Source organism: Dendrobates tinctorius, unplaced genomic scaffold (assembly GCF_039654945.1).
Source record: "Dendrobates tinctorius isolate UK_male_01 unplaced genomic scaffold, ASM3965494v1 ptg000106l, whole genome shotgun sequence".
Classification (NCBI taxonomy): domain Eukaryota; kingdom Metazoa; phylum Chordata; class Amphibia; order Anura; family Dendrobatidae; genus Dendrobates; species Dendrobates tinctorius.
The window spans coordinates 1,912,506-1,929,685 of record NW_027361774.1 but is presented as its reverse complement, the minus strand read 5'-3'; the positions used below and the strand labels follow the sequence as shown (position 1 = coordinate 1,929,685).

Here is a 17,180-nt window from a genome sequence, read left to right as displayed (position 1 = left end):
AGGCAGCATTCATTGGACATCCAGAGACCTGAGCATCCAAAGCTAGGACCATCCTGCAACCCCAAACAACCTATAGGCTTCTTACAAATTAACCCTCTTAGAAATAAGGATTATAATTACTATATAACCACAAAAATGGAAAAACAAAATTTAGAAGGAGTAAATGAGCAAAGCACAGAGCTGGAGACACAGGACACCTGGGGGTCAGACATGGAGACAACACATGGGCAGAGGAGCAGTAAAGCTAGGAAAGGAATCACAATCAGAGAGAAACCAGAAACTCTTATTGCTGATTACACCAAAGAGGAAGATAAAAGAAAAACCAACCTGCTATTCTACACAGATCAACTCTCGGCCTGGCACACCACCCTGTGCAAACATTATAAATATATATTTAAGTGCAACACTAATAATGGCCGGCAGATTAAAATCAGAAGCCAAGCAGATGATGACACCAACTCACTTACCATAAGCCTATACAACAATGGCACCGTCATGGTGCAAGGGACGAGGACAATCTGCAGCAGTTTGAAAACCATTTTACTCATATCAGAGAACAGGCACAAATCTTTAAAAAACAACCCCTAGAGGCCACTTCTAATGCTCACATCTCTACAGAGATCTCTAGGTTCAGCTCCTCAACCCCCAACACTTCACACCTCTCCCCTGAGGCCATCAGAGACTGCCTATCCCAATTAGAAAGAGAACCACTCCAAATTAGGGAAGAGCTTCAAAGAAACTCGCATAGAAATGCAAATGACCAAGTAACAAGTGAGATCAATAAACTGAAATGTGAGTACAAGTCAGCTCTACAGAAGATAGAAGAAATGCGTGAATTACAAAATGACAATGAGAGACTCATAAAGGAGACCGCAGAACTAAAAACACAGACCCCTCACCATCTGACCCAGCAGGGGGCAAAGGAAGCAAGCCAGAGAGCAGACAACATGGCCTCCACTGACCAGAATGTGAAGATGCCAAATAACAGCACAACAATAACCAATACGACCAATCCTGAAACCAATAAAAGTGAACCAGAAACGAGAGAGATAGAAAAGAGAAGAGAACCAACCACCAGCAAAGCCAGCATCACAGACCCCCATCAGCGGCCACTTAACCCACCCCAGACATCACAAAGTCCTGACATTGTCCTAATAATGGACTCAAATGGGAAGTACCTAAATACACGATGGCTATTCCCAGGAAAACGGGTCAGAAAAGTTCACTGTGCAACTATTGAACAGGTGACAGAGGTCATCAGTAATCCACGGTTTACCAACCCAAACCATATTATCATACAAACAATCTGCCAGACCAGCACCAGCAGATCGCAGGACAACTTATCCAATTAGCAAAGACGGCAAAACTAACATTCCCAGACAGCAAAATCATTCTGTCATCTCTGCTCCCAACAAAGGATATATCCAGGCAAACCACCCAAAGTATCAATATGGAACTGACAGAAAGGGTCAAGACTGTCCCAAACGTGACCCTGGCACAACACCTTTCCATAAACCACCATCACCTGTATGATAATAAACACCTCAACAAACAAGGGGTCAGCCTCCTGGCCAAAGAGCTGAAAGACATTATACTAAACAGAGGACCGAGGCCTGGACTCAACAGTGACCATAATCACACTGAAAGAGCCCCAACAATAAAAAGGCAGAAAACCCCAATCCTATCTCCAGAAGCTGGAAACAAAGCTCTTCACCCAAAATCAGACCATCAGAGGTGGAGACCTCCACGGAGGGGTCCACCGACCCCACACAGATACATGCAGAGCAGAGATATGAATGAGATAAAGACCCTGCTCAGCGCAATATGCAGGAAACTAATGTGACTGGATGGAACCAAGCACATCTACAGAACAGTCAGAAATCCAGTTTGATCTACACAGCTATACTCATTACAAGGTATATACACCCAAGATATATAGAAACATGACTTCACTTACAATCAGCAGCTGGAATATTCAGGGTCTCAACACCTCGACCTTTGGATGTAAAACAAATGACCCTGACATTATACAAAGACTGAGAAATATAGACGTTCAGATCCTCCTGGAAACATGGACCAGAGCCGAAAACGAATCTCTGGTGCCCATCGGATACAGGGAAATCTCTGTCCCTGCCCTGAAAAATAAAAACATCAAACAGGGCCAGAGCTCAGGAGGAATACTGATCTGGTATAAAGAGGAGCTCCCCCAGTACATCAAACCGGTGAAGAGAGGAGGCAGCCACATATGGATCAGGATCAGCAGCTCCATCCTCACCTCTCAGTCTGATGTCCACCTCTGCGCCACCTATATACCACCACCAGAGTCACCCTACTTCAATCCAGACTGCTTCGAGATCCTACAAAGAGAAGCCGCCCACTATCAGGGCCTGGGCAAAGTTCTCATCTTTGGAGACCTCAATGCAAGAACAGGGAGAGAAAACGACAGTACAGTCAACAAAAGTGGTAAAAAGCTCCTGAACGTATGTAGAAGTTTAGGACTTCATATTCTTAATGGACAAACCAAAGGGGACTCCTTAGGGAGGTGTACACTAAACTCCCATGTTGGGAGAAGTGTAGTAGATTATGCCATTACAGATATGAACCTGGCAAATATCAGCGCCTTCATAGTCTCCCCACAAACGCACCTGTCAGACCACAGCCAACTTCTTCTGTACCTGAAATCTACAGAGAAACCATCCACTCAAAAGCCACAGCAGAGTGGCCTCTTCACCCGGCCTCCATCCTAAAAAATGGCACAAAATGTCAGCATTAAAGTATAAAGAGGCTCCCAGCAGACCTGAAATACAGCGGATGCTCCACCACTTCTACAACTATGAGTACCAGCCTAACCCAAAGGGAGTGAGTCAAGCTGCCAAAGACCTCAACAATATATTCTATGCAATGGCCAGACTGTCCAACCTTAAAAAATCAACTACAAGAGGCCAAAATAAAAACAGATCAATGGATGGTTTACAGAGAATGTAAAGCCGTATGGAAGACCCTGAGAACAGCCTCAAACAAGAAACACAGAGACCCCAACCACCCGGGTCTGAGGGAAGCCTATGAAGCTATACAAAGGTAGTACAAAACCATCCTCAGGAGGAAGAAGCAGAGTTACATCTCTTCCAAGCTCAACCAACTCCAAGATGCCCTCCAAGACAACTCCTTCTGGGAACTATGGAACCACATGGGCACAAAAGACAAGAAAACGCAACATCCATATCCAAAATGGCAACATCTGGCTCCAGTACTTCAGAGACCTCTATAAAGACATTCCAAAGGAAGAACTAAGCCAAGAACAGGAAAGCTTAATGGCAAAACTAAAAGCAATGGAGGAAAAAGTAAAAAATTTCCAAAACCCCGTGGATACACCTATTACATTACAAGAAGTAGCAGAGAGAATCTCTTCCATAAGATGTAGAAAAGCCGGTGGCCTGGATGGAATCCTACCAGAAATGCTGAAGTACAGCCCACCAGAAATACAGGCCGCAATGGTTAAACTCTTCAATATTGTGCTAAGTGCCGGCTACTTCCCTCGTACCTGGAACCAAGGCCTCATCACACCCATCCACAAGAATGGGGACAGGTATGACCATGCCAACTGCAGAGGAATATGTGTCAGCAGCAACCTGGGAAAACTGTTCAACAGCATCCTGAACAAGAGGATCCTCAGTTTTCTCACCGAGCACAACGTCCTCAGCAAGAGCCAAGCAGGGTTCATGCCAAACCACCGCACTAACGACCACATCTATACCCTGCACAGCCTCATTCAGAGACACGTCCACAATACAAAGAACGGGAAGATATACGCCTGTTTCGTAGACTTTAAAAAGGCATTTGATTCGGTGTGGCACCCAGGCTTATTCCTGAAACTGCTGGAGAGCGGAATAGGAGGAAAGACCTACGATGTTATCAAAAGCTCCTACACCGAGAACCTCTGCAGTGTGAGTGTGAACGGTAGAAGAACGGCCTATTTCCGGCAGAGCCGTGGAGTCAGACAAGGCTGTAGCCTAAGCCCAATGCTCTTCAACATTTACATCAACGAGCTGGCTACCGCTCTGGAATCTTCCACAGCACCAGATCTAACCCTCCACGACGTGCAGGTGAAATTCCTGCTGTATGCAGATGACCTGCTGCTTCTGTCACCAACCGAGAAAGGTCTCCAAGAAAACCTGAAAATCTTAGAGAAATTCAGCTCCACCTGAGCACTACCGGTCAACGCAAAGAAAACCAACATCATGGTGTTACAGAAGAGAAAGAGAAAATCAGACCAGCACCCTTCATTTTTCCTCAACAACTGCGCCCTTACAGGAATGGACAAATATACCTACCTGGGCCTAGAGATTCACTGGTCAGGGAGCTTCAAACAAGCCATAGAGACCCTGAAAGACAAGGCCTGCAAAACCTTCTATGCCATCCGAAGGAAACTGCTATCTGAAGCCACCAGTGAGGCTCTGGTTAAAAATCTTCGAATCTATCATTGCCCCAATCCTCCTGTATGCCAATGAAGTCTGGGGCCCTCACACCTACCCAGACTGGTCAAGGTGGGATTCCAGCCCAACAGAAATATTCCACCTGGAATTCTGCAATCACCTTCTCCAAGTCCATCGGAGCACCTCCAACAGTGCCTGCCGGGCCGAGCTGGGCAGATTCCCTCTACACCTAACGATTCTAAAGAGGGCACTGTCATTCCGGGCTCACCTACAAAGAAGCAATCCAAGCTCCCATCACCATAAAGCCCTGACACATGTAGGTGAAACAGAAAAACCAGGACCCTCGGAACAGCTCACCCAAACCCAACCTGACCAGAACACCAATCACAGCAACCTAACAAAAGCCGGAATCAGGAAGATGGTAGACGAAGGCCAGGAGAGGTACGTAAGTGACTGGAAGAACGACATTATCAGCTCACAGAAACTGACCATGCACCAGAGTCTACAGAGAGACTACAGACTGGCCCCATATCTGGAGAGACTCCCGAACCCCAGAGACCGCAAGATCCTGAGCCGGTATAGACTCAGTGCCCACAGTCTGGCCATCAAATCCGGCTGACACAGGCAGAGCTACAAGCCCAGGGAGGAAAGACTGTGCCAACACTGTGAACAGGAGGCCCTGGAGGATGAGACCCACTTCCTGCTACACTGCTCCAAATACTCAGCAGTGAGGGACACTCACTTCAGGAGACTCTCACATCTCTTCCCGGATTTCATCACCATGGAGGAAGAGAAAACATATATCCTGCTGGGGGAGAAGAGAGAGCAGTGGAGATAGCAGGGCAGTGTGTGAGCGAATGTCATAGACTGCGAGAAAGAGAACTATGATATGCCATGGACTTCTATAGCCCCTACCCTGGATCTGCCCCATGCCCCCCATTCACCTTCCCTATGCCATGGACTTCTATATCCCCATCCTGGATCTGCCCCCATCCACCTTTCCTACAACCCCTACCCAACATCCCTACAGTCCCTATCCCTATTCCCTTTTGTACACTTGCTTTGGCAAAACTAATGTGTATTTAGTCCTGCCAATAAAGCTTCCTTGAATCTTGAATCGTGTACACAGGGGTCTGCGACCAAAGCTGGGGGTATACGGGTGTATACAGCGTACACAGAGGCGCCTGTGACCGAAGTTGGGGTATACAGGTGTATACAGCGTACACTGAGGGATCTGCGACTGAAGCTGGGGGTACACGGGTGTATACAGCATACACAGAGGCGTCTGCGACTGAGGCTGGGGGTATATGGGTGTATACAGAGCACACCTCGTACACACACTGCTCTGTACACCTTGTACACACGTGGCTCCGCTCCGTACACCTCGTACACACGCGGCTCCGCTCCGTACACCTCGTACACACGCGGCTCCGCTCCGTACACCTCGTACACACGCGGCTCCGCTCCGTACACCTCGTACACACGCGGCTCCGCTCCGTACACCTCGTACACACGCGGCTCCGCTCCGTACACCTCGTACACACGCGGCTCCGCTCCCTACACCTCGTACACACGCGGCTCCGCTCCGTACACCTCGTACACACACGGCTCCGCTCCGTAAACCTCGTACACACACGGCTCCGCTCCGTACACCTCGTACACACAGGGCTCCGCTCCGTACACCTCGTACACACAGGGCTCCGCTCCGTACACCTCGTACACACACGGCTCCGCTCTGTACACACAGGGCTCCGCTCCGTACACCTCGTACACACACGGCTCCGCTCCGTACACCTCGTACACACACGGCTCCGCTCCATACACCTCGTACACACACGGCTCCGCTCCGTACACCTCGCATACACACGGCTCCGCTCCGTACACCTCGTACACACGCGGCTCCGCTCCGTACACCTCGTACACACGCGGCTCCGCTCCGTACACCTCGTACACACGCGGCTCCGCTCCGTACACCTCGTACACACGCGGCTCCGCTCCGTACACCTCGTACACACGCGGCTCCGCTCCGTACACCTCGTACACACGCGGCTCCGCTCCCTACACCTCGTACACACGCGGCTCCGCTCCGTACACCTCGTACACACACGGCTCCGCTCCGTAAACCTCGTACACACACGGCTCCGCTCCGTACACCTCGTACACACAGGGCTCTGCTCCGTACACCTCGTACACACAGGGCTCCGCTCCGTACACCTCGTACACACACGGCTCCGCTCTGTACACACAGGGCTCCGCTCCGTACACCTCGTACACACACGGCTCCGCTCCGTACACCTCGTACACACACGGCTCCGCTCCATACACCTCGTACACACACGGCTCCGCTCCGTACACCTCGCATACACACGGCTCCGCTCCGTACACCTCCTACACACACGGCTCCGCTCCGTACACCTCGTACACACACACCTCCGCTCCGTACACCTCGTACACACAGGGCTCCGCTCCGTACACCTAGGGCTCCGCTCCGTACACCTCGTACACACACGGCTCCGCTCCGTACACCTCGTACACACAGGGCTCCGCTCCGTACACCTAGGGCTCCGCTCCGTACACCTCGTACACACACGGCTCCGCTCCGTACACCTCGTATACACACGGCTCCGCTCCGTACACCTCGTACACACACGGCTCCGCTCCGTACACCTCGTACACACACGGCTCCGCTCCGTACACCTCGTACACACACGGCTCCGCTCCGTACACCTCGTACACACGCAGCTCCGCTCCGTACACCTCGTACACACAGGGCTCCGCTCCGTACACCTCGTACACACACGGCTCCGCTCCGTACACCTCGTACACACGGCTCCGCTCCGTACACCTCGTACACACACGGCTCCGCTCCGTACACCTCGTACACACACGGCTCCGCTCCGTACACCTCGTACACACACGGCTCCGCTCCGTACACCTCGTACACACACGGCTCCGCTCCGTACACCTCGTACATACACGGCTCTGCTACATCCACCCTGTAAACCCCTCCTGACCCCCACATAATCTTTCCCTCATCCAGCACCATGACAACCAGCACAGCAGAGTCCTGCACACACTGAGGCCCCTGATCAGGTGACCCCTGACTCCTCCCCTCCTGTGACCTCATCACAGGTCCTGTGCGTGCAGAGCAGCTGTAGAAATCTCCGGCCTCGGGGGTCTCACCAGACTTCGCTCTTTTTTTGCAGGGGCCGCAGTGGATTTCATCCTGGATCCATAGAGCTGAATAGAGGAGCGATGTTCCTTCACTCTGATGGGAATTGATGGTGACGTTTGTCCAACGTCCACGTTACCGAGTAAATCCCCCCAGGACTGCAGCCGGTAAAGACCCTGATATCCACAGGTGTCCCCTCTAATTGGGGGAAAGGGATAGAAAAGCCTCTTATCCCGAGGGGAAACCCTGTACATGGAGACATCGGCCTCAGATCTCTCCTGTCCTGTTCTTCCAGAAAAGCCTCAAACTTCTGTGTGTGACTCAGAGCTGAGATCTAACGTGAGAGAAGATTCCAGTGCGGGGAAGGCGGGAAACCTTCATATAGACGGCCGGTGGGGATGGAGGCAGTGACCGACTCTGGCCACATCTGTCTCTAGAGCCGCAGTAGAAGATGAAGATGTCGTCCTCATCATGAAGGAGTTATTTCTCATGTCGCGTGTAATGAATATCTCCTGCAGTATTGCTAATGCCGATTCCAGTGTCGGTAATGAGACGAGAATTAGCGTTATGGAAGATGAGTCTATGAGGAACGTGTTCAGCTGCCGACTCTGAGGAGGAAACTGCTTGTTGTCTGTGGCCTAAATATATAGGTTTTATTAGTAGATGTCAGGGGAGAAAACTAAACCCTGTAAGATAATAAATCTCCTCATATGTTTCCCTTATTATCTCCAGTAATTGTATTATTACACAGGATTCTTATGATGTTACATCGGATCATCTTCTCATTCAGGTCTCTACAATATCGGATCCTCTCAGTGAAGATCTTCTACAGAAGAGAATTTTCCTGATTTACCCATCAAGGATGGATATGGACAGAGACAAGATGGCGGAGAGGATGTTACACCTCACCCTAGAGATCCTCTTCCGTCTCACTGGAGAGGTGAGAGATTCTGATGATGTCACATTACATCATTCTTATCTATGGGAATAACAGATGGACAGAACTGGAGAGGTGAGGACTCTGGAAATGTCTGTAGTGAGATTTATTACTGTGTCTCTCCATAACCAGGATTACACAGTGGTGAAGAAGACCTCTAGTGATCGCTGTCAGGACCCTGTGTCTGAGGGATGGGGAAGACCCCTGAGCCCAATCACGGGGCCTCCACCTCACCCCCTGATCCATGAGGACATCAATGACCAGAAGATCCTAGAAATCATCTACAAGATGATTGAGCTGCTGACTGGAGAGGTGACACTGCTGGGAATGCTGGGACATTATACAGTAACACTATGAAGGGATCGGGGGGATGACGGTATCATTGTATGTGTCAGATTCCTATAAGGTGTCATGATGTCGCTGTCTATTTCTCCATGGAGGAGTGGGAGTATTTAGAAGGACACAGAGATCTGTACAAGAACGTCATAATGGAGGTTCCCCAGCCCCTCACATCTCCAGGTAATAGACAGGACTAAATACACACGGCCTATAATTATCTGTATGTAGAGAATGAATTCAGTCCCTGTATGTGTTTGCTCCAGATCTATCCAGTAAGAGGACAACACCAGAGAGATGTCCCCGTCCTCTTCTTCCACAGGACTGTAACCAAGAAGATCCCAATGTTCCTCAGGATCATCAGGTAGATGGAGAGAAGGTGTCAGGATATCTATGATGTGTAGACGGCTGTGAAGGTCTTGTGCTCAGTCTTGTTTTATCCACCAGTATTATATGTTTTATACTTGTGTAATGAGAACGGTGGAGATGGCAGGATTAGAGCTGATCATAGATGGGACTTCTCCATCTGTCGGTGACTTTTACAATATTTGTTTCAGGGTGAAGATCTGACCCATATTAATACTACAGAGACATATGTGAGGGGTGATGAGCGGTGTAAAGAGGAGATTCCCACATATGACTACCCAGGTGAGTAGTAACCACTGAATGCAGAGAAGTCACAGATTCCTCTCAGTCACCGGCTGTGGCTGCTTTATCGGTGGTGTAGTCCAGCCGTATTACCATGATCACCATTTTGCCTCTAGACCACAACATTCTCCTCACCCAAAACTGTTCAAATGACTTTGGGCATTGAAAGCCCTTTTCTATAGAACTTACCACCTGGAGGATGCACCTACCCCCTGGTATTAGTGTGAGGGTGATCCCTTAAAGCGAGATCTATATGATTGCTTGTACTGACCCAATATAGGCCGAGTGTGCGCTTAAAGAGTCACACTGAGCACAGAGTTAGATGTCTACTCCTTTCTCAGCAAAGGCTTGCACACAACTGAAGTTTATTCTCAAGACAAAGAGACAGGAAATGGGTGTCACACAATCTTCTGAGGAGCCAGTGTCAGTCTATGATAGGTCCATTTCAGCTTCACCTCCATATATGGTATCCAGTATCTCAGCTTCTGCATTCCAAGGATTCCTTCCAGGGTGTTGTCTGAAGACACAGACGCCATCTTGGTACACCATATCCGAACTGAACACCATATCCGAACTGACTTATATAAGGTTTAATAATTGATTTCATTAGCCATTCTCTCCTTCACATTAGGAGACGCGGACCGTTACCTGCCCAGATTTGTAACTATAAAGTCAAATGACAGCGTACGTAGAATGTGCTGACAAGATAGAAAATCACTTGAAGAAAAATATTATGCTGGGCCTGTAAGAGAAAGCGGAGGGTAATGATGCTGTTGGCTTCCTAGATCCCTGAGATCTTATCATAGTAACATAGCAACATAGTTTTGAAGGCTGAAGGGTGACCTTATGTCCATCCAGTTCAGCCTATTTTTAGTGCAGCTGTTCTGCATTGTTGATCCTGGGGAAGGCAAAAAACCCACACAGTAGAAGCCAATTTTCTCCATAGGGAAAAAAATTCCTTCCCCTAAGGCCTCTTTCACACATCAGGTTTTCGCCGTCAGGCGCGATCCGGCACTTTTGACAAAAACCGGATCCGGCGAAATGCAATGCCGGATCCGGTTTTCCCCCCCATTGACTTGCATTTGCGCCGGATCGGGCCGGATGGCCATGCGTTTCATTCGGTTTTCGCCGGATCCGGCAATGTGTCGCAATCCGGCATCTGGAAAAAACGGCTACTGTAACGTTTTTTGTCTCCGGCTAAAAAGCCGGACACGCCGGATCCGGCGTGTCCGGCTTTTTCACACAATGAAAGCCTATGAGCGCCGCAATGCGCCGGATCCGGATTTTTTGGGTCTGAGCATGCTCAGTAGCTCTGCCCACAAGACACATATATAAAAGCATGACAGTGGGACCCTCAGCCACACCCAACATGCCACCCAAGACAGCAACCAGACGCATGAGAAGGCAGGAGACCACTGCAGCACCATCAGCACCACCACCACCACCCCAAATGGAGCAGCATGCTGAACAACGGGAGGGGAGTCCAGCAGCAGATGAGAGAAGGTAATTATCAAATCCCCCATTCCTCAAAACTAGGGCCAAGGAATATCAAGATATTCATTGGCCCTTTGTTTCTCTTTATTCAACAGCCGCCCAAGAGATGCAGCAACAGCACCCACAGCCATGGAGTCTGGCCAGCAAGAGGACAGCACATTTTCTTCTGGGAGCCCTCCCTCGCATCGTCAGCGTTTGACGGTAAGTTTTTATTTCCAAAATCTATCATCTCTGTAATATATGTCTATTCATTGCCTTTTATTTCAAAACAGGAATCACAAGCTGAAGAGGAGCTCTGAGAAGAAGAAGGAGGGGTGGACAGACACCTGGAGTGGGCTCACAATTGGTAAGTTTTTTGCATCAAACGCAGAAACACAACATCACACTACACACAACACATAGAAAACAATGTACCGCAGACCTCACACAGCAAACAAATGCCAACATCCAAACACATAAATTTTTTTCTTTTCTTCTCTAGTCTTCCCAATCTGGTGCTCGGCCAAGAGGTCCTCGCAGTGCCTCCCAGGGTCGTCGGTGACAGCAACGCGGCGGTCACCAGCGTGTAAGTATAATATTTAAGTGAAATTTTGGTACACTTTTTATTTCATGTCTTAAGTGTGGTGACTAATTTTGCTATTTTTCTCTTTTACTTTAACAGCCTTCACAGCGTGCTCCCGACTCGGACGGTGAGGATGGAGGAATTGATGTGGACCACCTCATCGATCTCGTCAGAGAAAGGGAGCCGCTATGGAATATGGCTGACCGCCACCATGCTGACCTGATTGTTACCCGACGACTCTGGGAGGAAATCTGTTCGCTCCTTGTGGCCCGCTGGGAGGACCTCGATGCTCGGGCCCAGATTAAAGAGCGTAAGTATATACAGTACCGGTTGCTTGATTTAAACCAGTGTTTCCCGAACTCCAGTCCTCGTGGTCCCCACGGATCATGTGTTCAGGATTTCTATTTACTATGGAAATCCTGAAAACATGACCCCTGGGGACCATGAGGACTGGAGTTTGGGAAACACTGATGTTGTATACTAACCACTTTGTCCTTTCTCGTTTCAGGGGAGAGAATTGTGAAGCGGTGGCGGTCTGTGAGGGATCGTTTCAAGAAGGAGTTCAATAAAGAGATGCGGGCCCCGAGTGGATCTGGAGGACGCAGGAGCAAGTACAAGTACGCACGAGCCCTGTTGTTCCTCCGGGATACAATGCTCACCAGAAGGTAAATATTACACACCACATGTAAAAAAAAAATGTTTAGATGTAAAAAAAAATTTTTCAGCCAGGGCCATACCATGTCAGTATTTTAATTGTTTTTTTTCTCTTTATTCCACAGCACGGTGAGCAGCACTCGGGAGCCTGCACGATTGGACCCTTCTGAGGTGATCCCTGAGGAGACCGGCACCGAGGGACACTTCGACCGCCCCAGTAAATCTGCACCTTCCCAGCCTTCCCACACATTCAACCCATCTGTCCCATCCACCAGCACAGGAGCATCGTGGCCGCCTACATTACATGAAGCTGCTGGTGAGGAGATCGATTTCCCTTTACCCCACCCTTCTGCCCCTGCCACCTCTAGTACACCTGCGGGTACTGGGCGGCAGCGGCAGAGGGGTCAGGAAAAGACTTATGAGCCAGAGTTCTTGCATCTGAATGCATCTTTCCAGAACTGTCTAAAAGTCTTGTCAGAGCAAATCTCCGCAGGCTTTCAGCAGATCAACTCCAGCATTCTGGAGGTGAAGACACTTCTGCAAACCATGCATTCAGAAGCAAGATCTTCGCCAAACCACACCTTTTTCAGGTCTGTTGTGGAGCGCATGGAAACGCTCTCTCCTAGCCAGCAGATGCATGTAATGCATTCATGCCACGGTGCTCTCCAGCAGGTTACCTCCCAACCTCCTCCTCCCACCCCAGTAGTTCCTCCACCTGCACCCCCTCCAGCCACTTTCCATCCTCCCCCTCCTATTACGTACCAGCCACCTCCCCAGTACCAGCAACCTCCCCAGTACCAGCAACCTCCCCAGTACCAGCAACCTCCCCAGTACCAGACATCTCCCCACTTCCAGCAACCTGCCCCGTACCAAACTCCTTCCCCGTACCAAACTCCTTCCCCGTACCAAACTCCTTCCCCATACAACTTGCCATCAACATCATCTGCTCCTACAGTCCCTGCCCAACCCTCCACTCCACCGCCCACCACCTCTTCTGCCTCCCACATGTCCACCCATTCTGTAGCTTTTTCCACACCTTCACCTCTAACTGTTCCTTCCCCACCACGATCCCAGTCCTCTCTCCACACTCCCAGTGTCGAAGTGTCCCACAGCCCCTCCAGCAGTATTTCCACCCCACACTACACAGATTTGTAATGTGTGTTTTGTAATAAAAATGCCCAGTTTTTCTTCAAACCTTTATTAAAAAAGTTTTTTGCACTTTAAAAACATTTTACAAAAAAAAAATATTTTAAATAAAAGTTAAATTATCGTTTCACAATGGTTGTCTGTCATTTCTTTCTGCGGCGAACTATGTTTAAAAAAAAGGTTAAATACAGGGTATTTCAAAGGTAAAAAGGTATTCAAAACCAGGTATATAACTGTGGGTAAATTTTAGCTTTTTGCCACAGTTGTGTTCCTGGTTGCGTTTGAAGCAAAGTATTTCACCTAAAAAGTTGTGTTTATTGTTGGTGATTTCCTAACAATGTACACAACTTTTGTTAAAAGGTGAAATACTTTGCATAAAACACAACCAGGTACACACCTGTGGCCTAAAGCTAAAAATAGTAAGACCATGACAAGATAGCCAACTTTGGTTGGCAAAGGTATATACTGTTGGTACAGAAGGTACACAAGTTTGGTTAAGGGCACAAATCTTTCACCCTCTGTCATCCTGCCAGTGTACTCTGCCTTGAGGTGACATAAAGTATTGTGCAAAATTGTCCCTCGTTACTGAAACCGTCACAGAACTTCTAGTGGTAATGTCATGGTAATCTTGCAAGGTGGTTTCTTCAGAGGTGTCCTCAATGGAAATGGGTTCCTTGCAGATAACAAAATTGTGGAGTACTACGCAAGCTTTGATCACCTCGTCAACAGTTTCTGTCTTGAGGTTGATCGCAGTCAATAGGACCCGCCATTTGGCTGTCAGAATACCAAAGGTACATTCAACCATTCTTCTTGCTCTTGTGAGGCGGTAATTAAAAATGCGTTTTGTTCTTGACAATCCTCTGCTACCGTACGGTTTCAAAAGGTGTTCTGACAGCTGGAAGGCTTCATCCCCTACACAGACAAATGGCATAGGTGGACCAGATGTTTGCGGCAGCGGTCTAGGGGGTGGGAACTGGAAGGTGTTTCCATACAGTTTACGCCCCATGGCAGACAGTTTGAAAACTTGAGAGTCATTGGAGCGGCCATAGGCCCCAATATCAACAGCAATAAATTTGTATTCCGCGTCAGCGATGGCCATGAGGACAATTGAAAAATATTTCTTGTAATTGAAATATTCCGATCCCGATCCGGCTGGCTTTACAATGCGGATATGTTTCCTGTCCACAGCGCCCAAGCAGTTGGGAAACTGACATATCTGTAGAAACTTTTCAGAAATTTCAATCCACCTCTCTGTTGTGGGCTCTGGTAAAAACTCTTCAGCTAAGGAGTCCCACAGTGCACAGCATGTGTACTTCACTATTCCAGATATGGTGGAAATCCCGAGTCTGTACTGGAAATGCAGTGACGAAAGGGATTCTCCAGTTGCAAGAAATCTGTGGGGAATTAAAAAACAATAAATTAGTTTTAAATCACAGCATTACATACCAAAACTGACCTATAACACTTGGAGATACAAACTACCACCAACAAGATTGCAGTGAAAGTGTGCTCTGAAGCGAGCAGATCCAATAAATGTGGCTTACCTTAAAGTCACCATCAGACGCTCTGCGGGTGAAACAGAGAAGCAGCAATAGGTGTCCGCTTTTCTTATGAGGTGTGCAATGCGCTCCACCAAGTAATCAAAATTCTCCATTTTTTCCGAACATATGCGAAAAATTTCTCCGGGTTTCGTCTAAGGTCCATGCAGAGTGTAGAATAGACCCCACGCGTCATTCTCTTGGCTGTGATAGGGTGGATCCACAAACGTCGTCTACGATGCCTGATGCGCTGCTGTCTCGCTCTCTCCTTCTCCAGAACAATCACCCTCAAACGATTCGCCTCCGCTATAAAATCTGCCAAATTCTTCAAAATATTTCCAATCACAACATCCATCTTCGCCAGTAACTTGCTCTTCTCTCCAACCTGCACTTTCTCCTTTACAACCTGTCAAAGAAGGGCTGTAGGAACACGCTATATATAGTTTTCCAGTAGCCAATCCCGTTCGGAAGGCCACAAGGGGCGATTTTAAAAACCGGATCCGGCGTAATCCGTCGAAAAACGGATCGAAAACCGGATGAGACGGATTCGGTTTTGGCTATCAAGCGCAAGACGGATCCGGCAGAAAACCGGATCCGTCACATCCGGTTTTACTAAACATTTGCCGGATCCGGCGCTATGGCACGACGCCGGAACGCGCCTGACGCCGAAAACGTGATGTGTGAAAGTAGCCTTAAACGAGGGGTACCAACAATTTAGACCACGTGTGTAGGAGAAGTGAATATTTTGATTCTACAGCAACTTTCCGGAAATTAACACGCAGTGGATGTTGGAGTGGAAATTACACATTTGCCATTTTCTTACCCAGCACATAGTGCCCAGATTGTTCTCCAGGAGACATCGCAAATTAAGTGGGTTCTTCTCACTATAATATTGCTAAATACAGGGATCCTAAATGTTGTTTGCGCACACTGCAAGACTCCGAAGTGAGAGCGGATTTTGCTGGATTGGTTTATGGAAACCTTGTTGCTTTTCAACAGCCTTTGAGCCACTAATCGTGTGGGAACCTCTGTTTTTCCATTGACAGATGATGGACCTGAGTGGGGACTTGTTTTTGTGAGATGAGAATTGGTATTATTTTCATCTACATATCATTAATTGGTTTCTTTATATTTGACATTTGGGAGGCAGAATGAACAAACAGTTGAACACCGCACACTACTGGCTCATCCAACAAGGTTTTCTATTAGACTGTGAACTGTCATTGTCTTGGTAAATAATTAAAGCTTTTACATAGCTTGCCATTTTTATTGACAGTTTATGTAGAAATGTTCAAAAATATAAAACTCAAGGATATTTTATTAAAAATGTTTTTTATCTTAGCAGATGACTGTACCAGGAGATCAGAGGGACAGCTGACATCTTCAATTTTTAAATCTGATCATCTTGAGATCCTTCAAGATACAACTAAAGTGATTGCTGTTACTCCAGATATATCATCATCAATTCACAGCAAAGATCTGTCATCGGATCCTATGAAACAGGTCCCATCTTCTGATTCATTACTGACTACTAAGGAAAATCAAAGTCACAATAGAGGCAATAAAAAACAAACTGCTCCTAAAGCAAATAAATCATTTACATGTTCAGAATGTGGGAAATGTTTTAACAAGAAATTTCATTTTGTTACTCACCAGAGAATTCACACAGGGGAGAAGCCTTTTGCCTGTTCAGAATGTGGGAAATGTTTTGCATATAAATCACTGCTTGTTACTCACCATAGAACTCACACAGGGGAGAAGCCTTTTTCATGTTCAGAATGTGGGAAATGTTTTAACTGTAAAGGGAATCTTACGCAACACCAAATAACCCACATAGGGAAGAAACCTTTTTCATGTTCAGAATGTGGGAAATGTTATAAGCGTAAAGGGAATCTTGAGCAACACGAAACAACCCACATAGGGGAGTTGCCTTTTTCATTTTCTTAATGTGGGAAATATTTTACTTGGAAATCAACTGTGAATAAACATCAGAGACGTCACATAGGGGAGAAGCCTTTTTTATGTTCATAATGTTGGAATAGTTTTAACCAAAATTGAATCTTCTTAAATGGGTTTTCTCTTGTCATTCCTCATGTTTGCTGACAAAAGGATAAAACTAAACATTATTAATTCCAAATGTAAAACTATACCCATAATTCACCCCCTGAAGGTTAGTCAGTAGGTGACTAATAGAAAAAACATGTACCCCACATCTCAGTACATAGGGTGAGGTGACGTATACACACTCACTCTCCAAGCC

The 17,180-nt window shown here is 47.6% G+C and overlaps 2 protein-coding genes across 2 annotated transcripts; both read left to right on the top strand.

The window, feature by feature from the left end:
* Positions 1-210: 210 nt before the first annotated feature.
* LOC141100538 (uncharacterized) lies at positions 211-16,924 on the top strand. The gene is made up of 3 exons (XM_073589098.1): positions 211-498; positions 9,436-9,526; positions 16,266-16,924. The coding sequence occupies exons 1-3, from the start codon at positions 211-213 to the stop codon at positions 16,865-16,867; spliced, it is 981 nt and encodes a 326-aa protein (XP_073445199.1). The 3' UTR covers positions 16,868-16,924.
* LOC141100560 (uncharacterized) lies at positions 9,924-13,513 on the top strand. The gene is made up of 6 exons (XM_073589119.1): positions 9,924-11,221; positions 11,293-11,366; positions 11,502-11,585; positions 11,682-11,892; positions 12,091-12,247; positions 12,362-13,513. Exons 4-6 carry the CDS (start codon positions 11,778-11,780, stop codon positions 13,389-13,391), a joined length of 1,302 nt encoding a protein of 433 aa, XP_073445220.1. The 5' UTR covers positions 9,924-11,221; positions 11,293-11,366; positions 11,502-11,585; positions 11,682-11,777; the 3' UTR covers positions 13,392-13,513.
* Positions 16,925-17,180: the final 256 nt, after the last annotated feature.

Excerpts from the sequence above, each read along its gene's own strand:
- LOC141100538 (XM_073589098.1), top strand. The coding sequence starts at position 211 with ATGGAGACAACACATGGGCAGAGGAGCAGTAAAGCTAGGAAAGGAATC. Across the intron at positions 499-9,435 it reads ACAACAATGGCACCGTCATG|GGTGAAGATCTGACCCATAT; the intron begins GTGCAAGGGACG and ends TATTTGTTTCAG. Across the intron at positions 9,527-16,265 it reads TCCCACATATGACTACCCAG|ATGACTGTACCAGGAGATCA; the intron begins GTGAGTAGTAAC and ends TTATCTTAGCAG.
- LOC141100560 (XM_073589119.1), top strand. The coding sequence starts at position 11,778 with ATGGCTGACCGCCACCATGCTGACCTGATTGTTACCCGACGACTCTGG. Across the intron at positions 11,893-12,090 it reads TCGGGCCCAGATTAAAGAGC|GGGAGAGAATTGTGAAGCGG; the intron begins GTAAGTATATAC and ends TTCTCGTTTCAG. Across the intron at positions 12,248-12,361 it reads GATACAATGCTCACCAGAAG|CACGGTGAGCAGCACTCGGG; the intron begins GTAAATATTACA and ends TTTATTCCACAG.